This window comes from Sesamum indicum, linkage group LG12 (assembly GCF_000512975.1).
Source record: "Sesamum indicum cultivar Zhongzhi No. 13 linkage group LG12, S_indicum_v1.0, whole genome shotgun sequence".
Lineage (NCBI taxonomy): Eukaryota > Viridiplantae > Streptophyta > Magnoliopsida > Lamiales > Pedaliaceae > Sesamum > Sesamum indicum.
The window spans coordinates 6,335,643-6,353,039 of record NC_026156.1 but is presented as its reverse complement, the minus strand read 5'-3'; the positions used below and the strand labels follow the sequence as shown (position 1 = coordinate 6,353,039).

General features: G+C 32.3%; 1 protein-coding gene across 1 annotated transcript; it reads left to right on the top strand.

The window, feature by feature from the left end:
* LOC105175925 (CTP synthase-like) lies at positions 8,916-16,171 on the top strand. The gene is made up of 21 exons (XM_011098574.2): positions 8,916-9,363; positions 10,142-10,221; positions 10,609-10,695; positions 10,813-10,863; positions 10,945-11,062; positions 11,147-11,203; positions 11,337-11,401; positions 11,491-11,574; positions 11,762-11,812; positions 11,911-11,973; positions 12,063-12,109; positions 12,229-12,298; positions 12,381-12,443; positions 13,641-13,730; positions 13,801-13,839; positions 13,950-14,177; positions 14,288-14,373; positions 14,909-14,957; positions 15,084-15,164; positions 15,268-15,361; positions 15,605-16,171. The coding sequence occupies exons 1-21, from the start codon at positions 9,246-9,248 to the stop codon at positions 15,778-15,780; spliced, it is 1,797 nt and encodes a 598-aa protein (XP_011096876.1). The 5' UTR covers positions 8,916-9,245; the 3' UTR covers positions 15,781-16,171.

Here is a 17,397-nt window from a genome sequence, read left to right as displayed (position 1 = left end):
GCCATAATTGGTATGTAGAATTAGAACAGGAATGGAATTGACATTTCTTAGTCATTCCTACACATGAGATTGGTAGAAGTAAGAAAATAAATTGACGATTCCATAGGAATTCCTATTCTTTTAGAAAAGGGATTAGTGATTCCATCTCCACACTATGATATTACCTGTTACTAAATTGACGATTTCATTAGGAATTCCTATATACTGTTATTATTTTATATTTTTGATATGTATGTTAAAGTATGTAAATAATAAATATTTATTAAACTAACTTAAATGAAAATATTCAATAAAATATTATATAAATTTATAATTAATTTAATATTTTAAAATATATTTCTTTATGTAATAAGACGTTGCTTAGTTGTTGTTTTTTATTTTTTATTTTTATTTTTATTTTTTAAAAAATATATAAATGAATAATTTAAAAATTAAAAAAATTGGTTCAACTCCTTCATTCCTCTTCTCTTGTATACCAAACATAGAAATGATATATAAAAATTATTTCATTCTTATTTTTATTTTATTTTTAAATTTATTCTATTCCCCCAAATTTATTCCCATATACCAATCATGGGCTTAGCGTAATATTCTAGGAAGAGCACTATGACCTCAGATATAATTTATTTATTATATTGATGTTTAGTTGCAATCTAAGTTTCATAAAATTATACTTTTTAATATTTAAACAAATATTAAAATCTTAATTAATAAACTTTATATGAGCATAGTTATCCCCATCTTTATATGATTACAAGGTTTTAGAATTAAAATATAAAAATGTATTTTTATATGTTAATAAAATTAGTTACTACATTATAAATTTCAATTAAAAATTTCTCTCATCTTGAACAAATTACTATAAATTTTTAACATTAAAAGGATTTTCTATTTTTAAATTAGTATTTATTAATATATTATTCTTAATTATTTAATTTATTATAAATATTTATTAAAATTAATAGAGTATAATTTAACATAAATACTTTATAAATATTTAAGAGCATATTACACATATCAACACAAAGCGACAATAGGTGATGGCGGCAGTGAGGGGAAAAAAAGGAAAAAAAGAACAACTTATTAAATGAATTAATTAATTACTCATTTATGTTAAAATAATGTTTTACTAGTTTTCACAAAATTTATATAAAATATAAAAAGTATTTTAAAATATAATTTATTAATTATAGTAAACCTTTTAGTTATAAATAAAAAATAGAGGATAATAGATAATAATTAGTATGAAAATTTTACTAAACTTTTTAATCTTATAAGTAAACTTTAGTTATTAATTTGTAATTACATAATTAATAACTAAAGTTATTACAAAATTCTTATTTTTTTGTAAATAAAATTTATAATTACTTCAGGTATTATGAAATTTTAAATTTTATAAATAAACTTTAGTTATTATAGATAATTAATAAGAAAAGTTTATAAATAAAATTTAGTTATTAATTTTTTAAATTTTTTAAATTTATTAATTAATAAGAAAATTTTAATTTTAAATTTTTAAAGATTAAAAAATGCAATACTTTGAAATCTAATTTTAAATTAAAATTTATATAAAAATTATATATGTATGTGGAGTTATATTACTCTTCCAAAATATTACTCTGACACCCATCTAAAGTTTGATAATTATAAAAACACCTAGGATCCACGATAAATTAGATAAGTGTATGACGAAGTCGACAGGGGCATTTTAAGGTTTTCAAAGTATTTTGGATGGCTCTAGCCTTTTTTGGGCTGAAAAATAGGAGAGAGAGTGTGTCAGTATAATAATGTTGAAAATTTCTACTGAGCATACGTGTAATTATATAAAAAAAAAGATTCAGCAAAATAGAAAACCTAAAAAACCAAGCAAATGGTATTGCTCCTTCTTTTCTTGATTACGGAGGCAGGAACTGTGCATTATTTCACATTGTTCTTTTTTGTGTTTGTCTCTTCTTTTGTTTTCTAAATTGGTAGCACAATTGTATATGCTTTTATACTTCCTGTTTAATCAGAAGATAATAAGCAGTGGGTGTCTTGTGGTATATTTTTTAAAATTATTTCTACGATATATATTGAGTTAGTTTTTTGTAAATAATAGCTTTGTGCGAAAACAAAAATAGTTTTGTGTGAATTATTTTCTCAAAATTTGTTTTTCTAAAAATCTAATTTTTTAGCTTTGTGATACTCGTTGTGTGCAATCTGCTGTGTGCATAATTTTGATACTGCTCAGTGCATTCTGTTTCTGTTTAGTGTATTATTTTATTGCTTAGTGCTTATTCTATGTAAAGCTTATTTCGCTTAGTGTATAAAATATTGTTTTGTGGGTTTGCTAAGTCCTTAAAGTAATTCTGCTTATTATGTCCTTACTGCTAAGTGCATTCTTTTACTCCTTAGTGCTTATTTTCTTTCGACCAAAGACCAAATTCCTACTAATCCCTCACCTGGTCGAGCCCCTAAGGCTGCGGGGTATCTATTTGAGATTCAGCTAAGGTTCTTCCTTAAAATCTGTTGATATTATTGTCCTTCTGTTGATTTTATTCGGGTGATATTATTAGTTGACATTCTGTCTTAGTTGTTATCCTAACATCTTACTGCATTTGTTGTTGTTATTCTCTATTTAGCAATAAAAGATGAAAGATATTTTAGTTCAACAAAGAGTTTTCAAAGTCATTAATGACAAATACACTAAAAAAAATTTCTACAGAAAAGAAAATTGAAAATGATGAGTATGCTTATTCCTCTATAATTTTAAATCTTTCTGACACAGTTTTAAGAAAAGTTGGAAAGCAGGAAACTGCAAATGATTTATGGAATAAGTTAGAATAATTGTACATTGAAACTTCTTTGCCTAATAAATTATTTTTACTCGAAAAAATCTTCAGATACAAACTGGATCTGTCAAAAATATTGAGTAAAATTTGGATGATTTCACAAAATTAATCCAAGATATTAAATTAATTGGAGATAAGAACATAGATGATTATTCTCCAATTGTGTTGTTAAATACTATTCATGAAGCTTATAGTGATGTTAAAGCTACTATAAAATATGGTATAGATAATGTAAGTTTAGACAATGTAATTAGTGGTTTAAAAGGTAAAGAAATGAACCTTAAAACTAATATTACTAATCAGGCCCAAAATGAAGTTAATCATGTTAGGGGAAGAACCAAAAATAGGAATTTTGGATATAAACATAGGAGCCATAGTAGGTCAAAGTCCAGACTAGGAATAAAAAATCTTGGGATAGAAGATGTTATAATTGTGGAGAGAAATGACAATTTATCAAAGACTGTAAAATTCCAAAAGAAGAAAAAAATAATGAAGAAGCAAATGTAATCACTGGAGAAAATTCTAAAGAAGTATACCTGGTTTGTTAATTCTGTTTAATATTCTTTGCACTTTCTAACCCGTATTTGTGCAATTGTTTCTCTTCTCTTTTGCAAGTTCTAGGACGTTTTGGCTATGATGAAAGTCAGATCCAGTATTGGACTAGGTTCCCTTTTTTAGATCTGGTTCAAGATGGAGAATGTTGAGAAAATTGACCTAGAATCAAAATTGGTAGGCTCAAGCCAACAAGTCCCCCCTAAGCCCACTTCACTTGGATGGCTACCCAACCTCATGCTATCTCAGCCCACTTCACTTGGACGGCTACCCAACCTCATGCTACCTCAGCCCACTTCTCTCTTTGACCCACTTGACTAACCCGACTTTTCACCAATTAAAAGGGTCTCTCTCATTGACTGGTGAAAAATTCCTAACCCTAATTTCACCGACCCTTCGTTTTCGTATCTTGCTCCGCCGTCGCCCTATCTCTCTCTGGCTTTAATGTCTTCCTCATTATTTATACTGCCAGTTTTTCTGGCAAATGAAGAACAAACAAAATAGAAATTGTCTTCCCCATTTCTTTGTGAACTAAGTTCTTTGTAAAATAAAATTTTTTGAGTGGAAATTTTATCTAAGTGTTTCTGAGTGATTTTTTGTGGTTCTAAGTGAGAAGTCTTAAGTGGTTTTAGTGGGTATTTGTGACTAAGCCTTGATGGCATGACTTGGTTCAAGCAACCTATATTGTGGTTGCCGGCCTTGGTGGTTGTATGTTATCCCCATCAGATCTGGCACCCTAAGCCTTTCATCTTCTTACTGTTCTCGTTCTTTCATTTTCTATTATTATCAGAGCTGTAATATTAGTTAATATTCTTGTAATATTTCTTGTTGTATTTTTGGCCTGTTTAAAGTGTTCTTGTAACCCACTATTTTTTCTGTAATAGTTAGGGGTGGTAGACGATTCGAGCTCGTGAGTCGGCTTTTGATTTTCAGCTCGAGCTCAATTATCTCTATCTATTAGCTCTCGAGCTGATTTCTAATTTTTTATTTTTTTATATAATTTTTATATATTTAATTTCATATTCAATACTTTATCAATTTTATACTCAAAATTGACCATATATTTTAAGTATTAATCAATATCATATATTTTATTTTAGATATTAATAAATTATGGCACTTTTACTTATACATGTAATCTTATACAAAAATAAATTTAATGAACAACTTAGTAAATTATAATATCTTTTATAATTAAAATTATTATTTAATATGACACATATAAATTTTATGTTATATTTTAATATATATTTGTATTGTATTATACTTTTTTTAAATTGACAAGTAATTTACTTATGATTTTTTTTTATCTATTTTTTAGTTTTATATTTATATCAAGATACATACTATGTATTATGCAATCTATTTTATTACTTATAAATTTATGTCGAAATTCAGTATATCCTATGAATTAATCTAAAAATAATGATAATAATAATAATAGTGATGGTTGAACAATTTTAATTATTTTTATTATTATTTTATTATATATATAATAAGATCAAAAAGTTTAATCAACAATTAGGATATTTTAAAATTCGGGCCCTCAATTCATACCAAATTAAAATATATATAAGACTGTATCCATTAGCATATCCGACGGTATGGATTTAAAATCACATGGCTTGGTTCAACGATACAACATTTTGAATGATTATTCTTATATTTTGAGTACGATATCTCGACATCTGTATATCAAATAAGTCTAAAACTCTATCAAATATATTTTTCTGTAAGTTTGATCATATCTAACGATTTCGTCTGAATTTTAATGACCAGATTAACCTATTTTGCTCAATAATATAACATGATAGTTACATTAATGTAATACTAACATTTATAAATATAGAAATTTATTGTAGATTGTGAACATATATTAATCTCAGCTATAAAATATTTTTATGTACTTCAATTGCATTATTCCAGATAATGGATACTTTTCTACGATTTTAAATTAATTAGTATGAATTTTTTTGGTATATTTTACTAATTATATTACTACTAAACTAATAAGTAGTTTATAATTATAAAAATAAATTAAAATTTTCATACTACATTTTGATATATTTATAAAATAGTATACATTATGCAATCTATTTTATTACTTATAAATTTATATAAAAATTTGGTGATTCTCATGATTTAATCTAATAATAATAATAAAAAGTAAAAAAAATTAGCTCGAGCTAGCCCGTTTACACCCCTAGTAATAGTTAAGTTAGGATTTGTTTATTTGGGCTCATCACTGGTGAATAATTTTCCAACAACTATGACCTAACAATGATAAATAAGTTAGAATAATTCATATAAAATGAGTCAAAATATTCATATTAAATAAAGTAAATATAGATAAATCCAGTAAAATTTAAACTCATAATATTACATTTGTTTATGAAATTTCAATATTAATTTTAACTATTGGATCAAGACAACATTGATAAAGTTGCAAAGCTATTTGTAAGGGATTTTTGGCTTAAAATCAACATGTTTGAAATCGATTGCATTTGCGCTCATGAGGTGACGGAAAGTCAAAATTGGGGATTGAAATATGGAATTAGTACTGGAATGGATAATGTGTGAGTCATTGCCACCTCTGCCCAGGACCACGTGTCATGAAATCTAGTCTAGATTTTAAAAAAAGATCTAAAGATAAAATTATTTAATTTTTTGTTATATGAAAATTGTACAATTTATAATTTTGAATGTATTACATATTATTGTTTCATCCTATTGTTAGCTTCTTACATAAACTGCAGTAAGATTTCCTAAATATCAAACGAAAATTGTTCCAATTCTTTTTATAAAAAAATATCATATGAAAATTGTCCCAATTCTTTTTTAAAAAAAATATCATATGAAAATTGTCCCAATTCTTCTCATAATCTCTCCCATATTAAAGTACCGTCATTGAATGTTATGACCCCCTTTCAACTTGATCCAAGATACAAAAGAAATTGAAGTTGATATTTAAAATGTCCTTAAAAGACTAAAGAAAAAAGAAAGAAAGAAAAATGATTTAAGACAGAGCAAAGAGAAATGTAGAATAAGGGGAAAAGAAGCTTAAATTGTTGCGAGTAAACTTAAGAGAGAAGGGGAGCGCGTGGGATTTGGTGAGGGCGTGGAGAAGAGGAAAAGAGTAATAATAGTCAATTCATGCCACATTTTCAAACTTGTGCAAAATTGTGGCTCCCACAGATCAAATTGATTAATAGGATGCGTAAATTGCAGGAGTGCAGTATAGATAATGTAATTTAATTCAGTAAGAATTGGAGATTAGAGAATAGAGAGGGGGGTGGGGTACCTCTCACTCGCCTCGCCGTTGCTCCGAACAAGGTAAATAGGAAAAGAAGCGAGGCTCCTCGTCCTCGATTAGTTAACCAACAACCAATGTAAGACTAGTAAGTATCGTGTGTGTAACGTCAGATCTGATGTGGTAACCACGTAGAACTGACGTGTGTCCCGTTGGGGATAGGTCCCACTTGGTAGTTACATTGACATCAACGATGACGGTTACATCGAAGCTGCGCAATGGCAGGCGGAGATGGAGCTACTCAGCTCCACGTGTGTCTCCGTCCTCCTCCAGTTCATTGTTATAGTGCGTGCACTTTTCTTTTTACCTGAACAAATTGATATATTGTGGATCATTAAACTATGATTAGTACATGAGACTCTGTATAATTCATCAAAACTTTTAGATTGATCAATTTTATTGAGATGGATTCACACTAAAATTATACCATGTATTTGTGGGAAAATATTCGCTATATGCATTTACTACTTTCTCTTCATCACATATTATTACTAAGTTTATTATAATTTATCTTCTTATGATATTGTAAATGAGTAAATTATTTTTGTATGAAAAAATCATAGCAAATTATCTCATCGTATTTTTCAATATAAAATAAACATCCTTAGATAAAGAGGTAAATTACTTTATTTTGAAAAATAAAGAAATTATAAATTGCTGTATTTTTAAAAATATAAAAAGATAAATTATTTTTTTTTATATCGGAATAATTTGATCAATTACAATATTACAAGAGGATTGATTGCATTTTCCCCTTATTACTAATATTGCATGAGCTAGTATGTATTTTAATCTATTGTTTGATTAAGTTGATTGTTTAATTAACTAGCAATGTTACTTTATCATTTAGTATTTTCATAATATCTTGTTTTATATATGTGCGTTTTGATAAAGAGAGAAGCCTTAACATATCAAAGAAAATATTTATTTTAGGTCAAATTACTTTAAACTAGAACTCACGAATAAAATATAGTTTATTTCTTCCCTTAAATTGAAGGGATTATTTATTATAACCGACCTTGAGAGTATGGCATGTGAGGCTTCTGTAAGCATAAAATCACCAACTTTTCTGGAAAAAAAAACTTAAATAGGCATGGTATGAATTATAAGTGTTACATTCAATTTATAATAATTGAAAAAAATGTAAGGAACTCTTTTGTGATGTTGTAAATGAATAATTTACCACTCTATGAGGCAAAAAATGCCAAAGTATCTTTCTGGGTAATTTAAATAATAATGAGGTAAATTACTTTGTTTTAATAATATAAAGAAATAAAATAATATATTTTATTTTATAGGGGATGATGAGGTAAATTATTTAGATAGTAATCCTTATTTTTCTACTCATTTTGCTTTTTAATCTCTTTTTGATATTTATTATTTAATTTTTCAAGGGAATTGCTAGTTTGCCTTTGTTATTAAAATTGGGTCCAGGCTTGTGAGTATGCATAGGGAGGAGGGGACCCCCATCAACCGTTGGTATAAAACAAAACGAGAAACAACCAACCGCTCCTTTCGAGTTATATAGTATGAAAATAAATGAAGATTTGCAATGATATTACACCCCCAACCTCAATTAAGCAATCAAACAAATATGGGCCATAGCTCAATCGTGTTTGGTGGCTTTTCTTTTAATATAAGGATTCGCGCACTTCTATCCTATGGAACTTTGACCATATCTCTCTGTTACAACCACAGGTCCACCTTCTTGTTTCTCTCTTTTCACTTTCTTTATCTTTTTGATCAACCTTTCGGAAAGCCATTGCAATCCAAAACTTGATCCATATTTATCACGACTTCTACTTGGAATATTCTTTTATTACAAACTCTGCGCTGGGCAATCTTTCTAATATCCACTTAATATTTTATTGGAGTAAATTTAATCAAATTACATAATAAATATAATACAATTATTATGTGATTAGTTTAAATTTGATCACTCGACTAATTTCCTTCTGACCGATGCATCATTCTCAATATCAAGACATTTTAGTGATGTAAAGCTTAAATTAAATGTTGTCAATTTAAAAAATAATGAGATCAGATTAAAAACAATAGAAATTGGTTATATATTTTCGGGAGAACAAAAACGGCCTACAGGAAAAAAGAGTAAAGAGTGTTGGGTCGGAGGGCGACTGCGAGGGAGGTTTTAATTATTATTGTTATAGAATTTTATTGATGATGATGATGATGAAAGGGCCGAGGGCTGCATTGTTGTGCTAAGTAGGGTGGCAGGCAGGAGTAGTAGGCGTCCAATGTGTACGGGGGGAAAAAAAAAAGTGTGTATTTTTACCCTCATATTTCCTCCTTCATGTCCTCCTGCTTGCTTATAAAGCCGCCATTGCCTCCTCTTCAGAATCAAATCTGGCTCATACCCATTTCCCCCACCCCTCTCTGCATACATTTCATTCCATCTTCCCTTATTTTTCCCTTCTGCCTCCTCTATCTCTATCTGCGTTTCAGAAAGATTAACGGAATAGATAAGATTCTCATAAAACACCCTTTTGTATAGCATCTCTCCCCCTCCCCCTTTGCTTATTTTTGTCACAAAAATGAAGTACGTCTTAGTGACGGGAGGAGTGGTGAGCGGCCTGGGTAAAGGTGTTACCGCCAGCAGCATCGGGCTTATCCTCAAGGCCTGCGGACTTCGCGTTACTTCCATCAAGATTGGTCCATCTCTTCTTTTTTCTCTCTCTCTCTCTCCCCCCCCCCCCCCCCCCTCCCCCCACCCACCCACTCCACAACTGTTCCTTCTTCTGGTCATCTATGTAATGCCCGGAGAAATACCAAAGAGAGACAACCAACCACCGAAGATGACAGTATTATTCGATTTTACCCAATACGCACCATTCTTTTTGGTTCTCTCTGGCCTTTCAGAGGAAAAAAGAAAAAGGTCACAAGCTTCCATTTCTCTCACAGCTTAAAAGATTCAATCAATTCCTCATTCGTCTTCTAGTTTCAAACTTTTCACTCTGGTTTTGTCCCAAACTATTTGAATGACCCCTCCTCTTCCATGCTCTTGTTTTTTTCTCCTTTATAACTTCAGAGCTTCTTTGACATGGGCCTCTCTTCATGCTCTTGTTTTTTCTCCTTTAGAGCTCCAGAGAAGAAGCAATTTAAGTTGTTTTCCATGCCTAAAGACGTTCTTTTTACCTGTTTCCAGCACCACCCACAATATCCTTCCACATTTTTTCTTCACATGTTTCTTTGTTTACAACTTTTTGGGAGAGTTCTCTCCTTTATTTCTCTGCTGTTGACCGTCACCTTTCCTTTGCTCTCTTTTCCTTTATCTTTTCTTCTCCTCTTGATTTTGTCTATATCCCTCCTCTGCGCTTCAGGAACAGTTACATGCTCGCTTAGCACCCTCTCCCCAAGCTTATCTCGAACTTACATAAAAGAAGAAACTAATGTATCGTTTTCTATGTTTTTCCTTGCCCCACTTTTTCAGATCCTTATTTGAATTCTGATGCCGGCACGATGTCTCCTTTCGAACACGGAGAAGTATTTGTTCTAGATGATGGTGGGGAGGTTAGACAGCATGCTTTGTATAAATTTCTTTTCAGCTTATTTAACTTTGAATTTTAGGTAAACTTGAGTTGTTGGCTGCATTTCTTTATACTTCATTCGTTGAGGTGTCTCGGAGATGAGGGTATATTTCATCTACCGGATACTGAACGTGAAAGTTCGTTTCCAGTTCCAATTGGAAGTTCAATTTTATCTTTTCGTTGTCAGAAAAAAAAAATAAAAAAATAGAGTAGGTTAACACCACCAGTTTGTAAAGATTGTAGGTATTATATGTTCTCTATGATATGTATTTATGTATCAAACTTGCTTGAAATCTTTCATTTGTTGGTAGAGGAGAGTTGGATTTCCGTTGGCATACCAAAGCAAAATAACTTAAATTTCTTTTTGAAGGTGGATCTGGACCTTGGAAACTATGAGCGGTTCCTGGATATAAAATTGACACGAGACAATAATATAACTACAGGAAAAATATTTCAGGCAAGTATTGAGACTCATTATTCTTTTTGATACTATAATGTTTCTCAAATGCCTTTTAAGATAGCTACCAACTTGGCCAAACATTGACTTGCCAAGCGCTCTATTTCTGGGTTTTAGGCTGTTATTGACAAGGAGAGAAGGGGAGATTATCTGGGACAAACAGTTCAGGTGTGTCACTCTGTCTCGTCCAGCTTCTTTGTTGTGCCAACCTTGGTGCAGAAATTCACTTAGTAGTTCCCCCTTGGTCAGGTTGTTCCTCACATAACTGATGCTATTCAAGAATGGATCGAACGTGTTGCTGCTATACCAGTGGATGGAAAAGAGGGTCCAGCTGATGTCTGTGTTATAGAATTGGGTGGTACTATAGGTAAACAAGATATCTCACATGCAATTGGGTTAGTTATTTTATAGAATTTGGTTATTCTTCACAGAAATTTCTGTCTTGTTGCAGGTGATATTGAATCAATGCCATTCATTGAGGCTCTCGGACAATTTTCATATCGTGTAGGTAAGCTTAGGTTTCTGTGTCTTGCTCATAGACATATGCATATGACAGAGGAGCATCAATGCTGTTTTTCTACTCATGAAACTTAAATTAAGATGGTGTCCTTGTCTCACTGATTGGCCACTTTGGACCTTAGGTGCTGGAAATTTTTGCTTGATACATGTCAGCTTGGTGCCTGTTCTAACTGTTGTTGGCGAGCAGGTGAAATTTTGTGGGTTATCTTATAGTGTCTTTTGCATTAGTAAGTTTCTTTCTATAACATGATTGTGGCACTGATTCTACATGAGCAGAAAACAAAACCGACTCAACACAGTGTTAGGGGACTGAGAAGCTTGGGCCTGACTCCAAATATTTTAGCTTGCCGCAGCACGATGGTATCTAATCCCTCTACCCCCCATGTTGAAGCATGCACAAGCTATAGTTAACATTTGAGCAAAGATCTTTGCTCTTAAATGTTGCAAGTCTTCTACAACCTCCCATCGTCTTCACATTGCTGTCCACGTAGTTATATGTATCCTGCCATAGGTTATATCTTCTGCTAAAGTTTACTTCATTCTACAGGAACTTGATGGAAATGTCAAGGAAAAGCTTTCTCGTTTTTGCCATGTTCCGGTATCATGTTTAAACATTTCAATATCTTGTCATTACAATTTGTACACTGATCAAAAAGTCAAGTTAATAGTGGATGATGAATATATTATGCCCTCCAGATAGAGAACATTATCACATTGTATGATGTTTCCAACATCTGGCGTGTACCTTTGCTTTTGAGAGTAAGTAGTACTGCACCTTCACTTGAATATCAATTTCCTGTTGAATTTGACTGACATTAACCTCTGTTCTTTTTTATATTTCCCTTCAGGACCAGAAGGCTCATGAGGCAATTCTGAAGGTCCTGAACCTCAATAGGTTCGTCAAGCAACCATTGTGTTTTCTATTATTCAATTAGGATCAGATTGTTTCTGGTTCCAGTTTCCTCTTATTTGTTGCCTCCTTTTGGAATTAATATTTAAGTATATTATCTGCAGTGACACTAGGGATCCTGCACTAGGGGAATGGACGTCTAGAGCAGATCTCTGCGATCTGCTGAACGAGCCTGTAGGTTTTTGTCATACTAATTTGGAATTAAGTGCACTTGTGTTGCCTCGTGATTTCTCAATGTTAGGACTTTCTTTCACAGGTTAGAATTGCTATGGTCGGAAAGTACACTGGGCTTGCAGATTCTTATCTCTCTGTGCTGAAGGTGAACTCATTTTATCTAATTTTTGCCCAATGAAAATGTTGTCTCAAAATTGCAAAAAGAATAATTTCCTTAAACTGCTGAGTCCATCTAGATATTGTTTGTTCAGTGGCTTTATTCAATTAGATTAGCTTTTTTCCAACTAACATAAGTTATTAATCAATATTACCAGTTATCACTACTTTATCTTTGCAATTTTGAAGTTGTTAAGTATTGCACTCTACAAAAACTTTAAGCAATTGCACTCCAGAAAACCAACTCTAAGCAAATATCTCCTAATTGCTCCTGAGCTGGTGTCATGGACTTATCCCAAGATTGGATATGTTTGAAACAATAAAGGTGGCATTCACCACCAATTAAAACTTGTATGACTGATTCCTTCTGGAAATAATGAAGGAAGGGAACTCATTCTTTCGCTGATTCTTGAAAGCTACCCCCTCATTCTTCCTTATTCCTTGACCCTCTTGCACTTGTTCTGTGCATCAAGCTGTCACTGTTACTAAAATTTATCAACAGGCAAACAGGTTGATTGATCAGTTGGTCCTATTTACTAGTGTATGATGTGAACATAAACAAATATAATATTGCAAGCATGCCATGGCTGTGGTACCATGTATGTGAAGGTAGTGAAATTCGAAGACATATCTGCTGTATTATGTTCTGTTCCTCAAAATGATGAGCTTAATGGACATGAAGAACTAAAGTACCTGACATCAGTGAGATTTGTCATTTAGTGGAGAACCTATTGAATTGACCATATGCTAAGTTTTAGCAGCAAATACAGTTTAAATTGTTTCTTCTACCTCTGAAGTTGTCTATTTAAGATACGACTAACTAATTGACTGGCAGAGGGGGCTTTTATGAAGATCTTTGTATTTTCGGAAAACACCAAGTCTCCACAATGAAGCCAAAAGGCTTCAATACCATACTAAGTTTAATATCTTTATGCCTATGAGAATATCTCATACTATGAACCCTAGCTTGTTGCATCATTTTTCTTTATGTTTCAATATTATTGGATGTAATAAATTATCAGGGTGTCTTACTTCACTTGATATTGCCGTTCTCAATCAAATTCATTTGAAAACTGGAGCAGTGAGATGCTTCACCAGATTCCAGTTTCATTTTTACAAGGATTTATTGAAGAATTTTTCTAGGGAAATGATGATTTGCTTATTGTATATTAATAACTGTCTGCAGGCTCTTTTGCACGCTTCTGTTGCATGCCATAGGAAATTATGCATAGATTGGGTACCAGCTAGTGATCTTGAAGATGCAAATGCAGAAGAGGTAACTTTCTTGCTATAATTATTTGTCGGATCCCTGTATACATCTCACAGCTTGGTATGGCTACTTGCAGAACCCAGATTCTTATAGAAGTGCTTGGAAATTGTTGAAGGTCTGTGTTGTCTACCGTTTGATATTCTTGTCAGCTATTTGATTTATGCTAATTTGTAGCCTTGCATTACATTTTATTCTTGACCCTCTTGACAAATTCTTGCCTTGTAGGGGGCAGATGCCATACTAGTTCCTGGAGGTTTTGGTGACAGAGGAGTTGAGGGTAAAATTCTGGCTGCAAAGTATGCCCGTGAAAACAGGATCCCATATCTTGGGATATGTCTAGGAATGCAAATTGCTGTCATTGAGTTTGCCCGGTCTGTCCTTGAACTAAGCAATGCGAACAGCACAGAATTTGATCCAAACACTGAGAATCCATGTGTTATTTTCATGCCAGAGGTTTGTCCTGCGAGTGTGTTTGGAGAATACTTGGTCAAAGTTATATAGCTTTGATCATTCTGATTGATTTCATTAATTATATTACTCTGACCTTGGTGTTATTTTAGCAGGGTTCAAAAACCCATATGGGAGGCACTATGCGTCTCGGATCAAGGAGGACATACTTTCAGGGTAGTTCAAGTAAATCAGCAAGACTGTGAGTCCTCATACTTTTGCCTCTCCTTTCCTTACCACTTGCATATGAAAAAGGAAAAGGTTTTCAACTTTCGGATTGAACCCACAGTTGTGTCATTTGAAATGTGTGCAACTTTTCTTGTTTCTTCATGGGATATGGGATACGGTGCGAATTTTACTTGGGTAATCTCCTGTGTCATGATTATTGGGATGACAATACCTATTGGTTCAGTACCATTTGGATTTGATCTTTCAAGTTTCTGGTGCTAGCAAGTAGCAACATCTTTGTACCCCACAACCAATGACAATCATCATCTAGTTTTACTCCATTCTTGGTCCATCCAGGATAGTGTGAAAATCAGCCCCCACTTTTCCCAACCTTGCGACCTAGTGAGTTCTTACAAATGCATTATGGCATATTCCCACCCTGTCTACAGCACTAGATTTCTCTAGCAATAAGGTCTAAAGCCGTTTGTGGTGAAATGCATAAAAAAGAATACAACTGTATTCTGACACTTGCCCCTCAATATCTAATTGGTTTTAATACTTTCTGCCAGATATGGTAATCGGAGTTTTATTGATGAGAGACATCGACACAGATATGAGGTGTGTGAAACTATCATTACTGTTCTACTTGCACATTTACAGTAGTTAATGTTCCTCAAATTTCTTCCATCTTCGTGTTGGATTTATAGGGTTTTATGTTGAAAATTCTAGATTAATCTTGTCTAGGTAAATCCTGATATGGTCAAGCAACTTGAAGATGGTGGCCTCTGTTTTACTGGCAAAGATGAAACTGGTCGCCGCATGGAGGTGGTTTTTTTTATCTATTGTTATGGTGGCTGCCAATTTCTGATTGCTACTTTATTCTTTAGAATTTGGGTGTGCGAGTTTAACTATCAACTTCCCTTTGCAGATTATTGAGCTGCCTAGTCATCCTTACTTTGTCGGCGTTCAGTTTCACCCAGAGTTTAAATCAAGACCAGGAAAACCTTCTGCTCTTTTCTTAGGTACTTCCTATTGCATTCTTGATTTTTTCTTTTTCTTGTTCTTTTTTTCCAATATGATGTTACTTCCTGATGAAAGACAATTTGATCTGCTTGCATTTTTATTCTTAAATTGTGAAATGAGGTAAATCTGTACTCAACATTCAGATAAATTGAATACTTGTGCTTCTTGGCTAGGGAAATTAAAAGAGAAATTGCAGAGGGCACTAAAAATTTGTACATTATTTTACCTTTTTTGTGCAACAGGACTTGTAGCAGCAGCTTGTGGCCAGCTGGATAATGTTTTGAAGAAAGGTGCGACAAAGCCATGCAGGATGAGCAATGGCTCAGCAATAAAAGCACATCTCTATGAGAATGCGGCTAAGTTACCAAATGGGTCTTTAGATGGCATCTACTGCAATGGCAATGGTCTACATGTTTGAAAGTTTAGCAACCTTTGGAGTGTGACATCTTGATATCCAATTGCAGCTTCAGGATATCATGATTTTGTTCCAGGCGTTTCTATGTATAAAACCATACTAGTGTTGTAGGTTCTACAGCTTCTCATGGTGAGTCGTCCGCGGAGTGCAGCTTAATTCCGGTCTTTTAAACGGAAAGTCGTATTGCAGCACAATGCCGTGGAATAGAACAGATAGTTGCATTTTCGTTTATAGATCTTCCCATTTTAGGTTGCTCTCAACATGTATGCGACTTTTTCTCATGCTATTTTGCTTAGGGCTTGCTACCCTGTGCACGTTATTTCTAGATACTTTGTATTCTAATGGTTTTTATGGTACTCTCCATCGAGTTAAAACACAAGACCCTTATCTGAAAGCGAGACTATGATTACCGCACAGTTCGACTATTCAGGGCGAGGATTTTGTAGCTTAAATTCTTGCAGTATGGAAGAATTTTTAAAGCTTGTTATTCTACTTGTTTTTCTGATTCTGTGAATTTACGCTTGTGATGAGCACTGAGCATCTCGAGTATATGGCTTGGACAATTATAAAAGTTAACCCTGACTTATATACCAAAATATTTATGGTTTTCTAAATCAAGATCAGTTCTACGAAACAATGAAATAGGAATACCGAAAGACACGGCCTCAATTCTGTATTTATGAGCTGAAAAAGGAATACGTTTTTCTTTGATTCCCGTGGGCTTAACATACAGCCCCCTATATCCCCTTGGCAAATTCATAGTTCATAATCATAATTACACAGCTTTTTTTCTAAATCTTGGTGTAATTATACGCAAAGTTTTTATGATTTAAAAAATTATATTTATTGTGCCTAACATTGGCTAAAATTCTTTAAAGGGATAATTGCACATCCTTCCACTGAGATTTGATGTAATTATTCATAAATCTCTTATGTTTTGAAAAATTACATTTAGTAGTCCTAAGAATCCTAACATTTGTTTAGACTGACAAATAAATTCATCCGTTATTCGAATTCACCAAATTTGTTGATATTAACTAAAAAATTGAATAGTATTTACTTCTAATTGATTTATTGCAGGTCATGCAAATATTTTTTTGATCATACCATCCTAATAAGAATGAAAATATACCTTCTCATATGCATTAACGTGTGGAGATATATAAGAGATAGTCTGGTCAGAAAAATTTATTTGACCTACAATAAGTCAAAATAAATCAAACGAGAATACATTTAAATTTTTATGCAATCTATTTGTTAATATTAGCGAACTCGATGATTTTGACTCATGGGGACCTATTTGTTAAACATAAACGATGTCAATGATACTAGATGTAATTTTTTAATTACAGGAGTCTGCATACTACTACACCAAACCTTAAGCTTAAGCGAATGTGGTGTAGTTATCCCTTCGTCAAATTTACACGTGCTTAATTTGGATTCAAGAAAATTTAATGTTCGGTTACTTAGGTAAGCCCTTTTAATCTTCGATTACTTTTATACTAGCATACAACCGGTCTAATGCATGATTATATAAATTTATATATATATACATATTCTCTTATTTTAAAGTTAAATAAAATATTTTATATATATATATATATATATACATATTCTCTT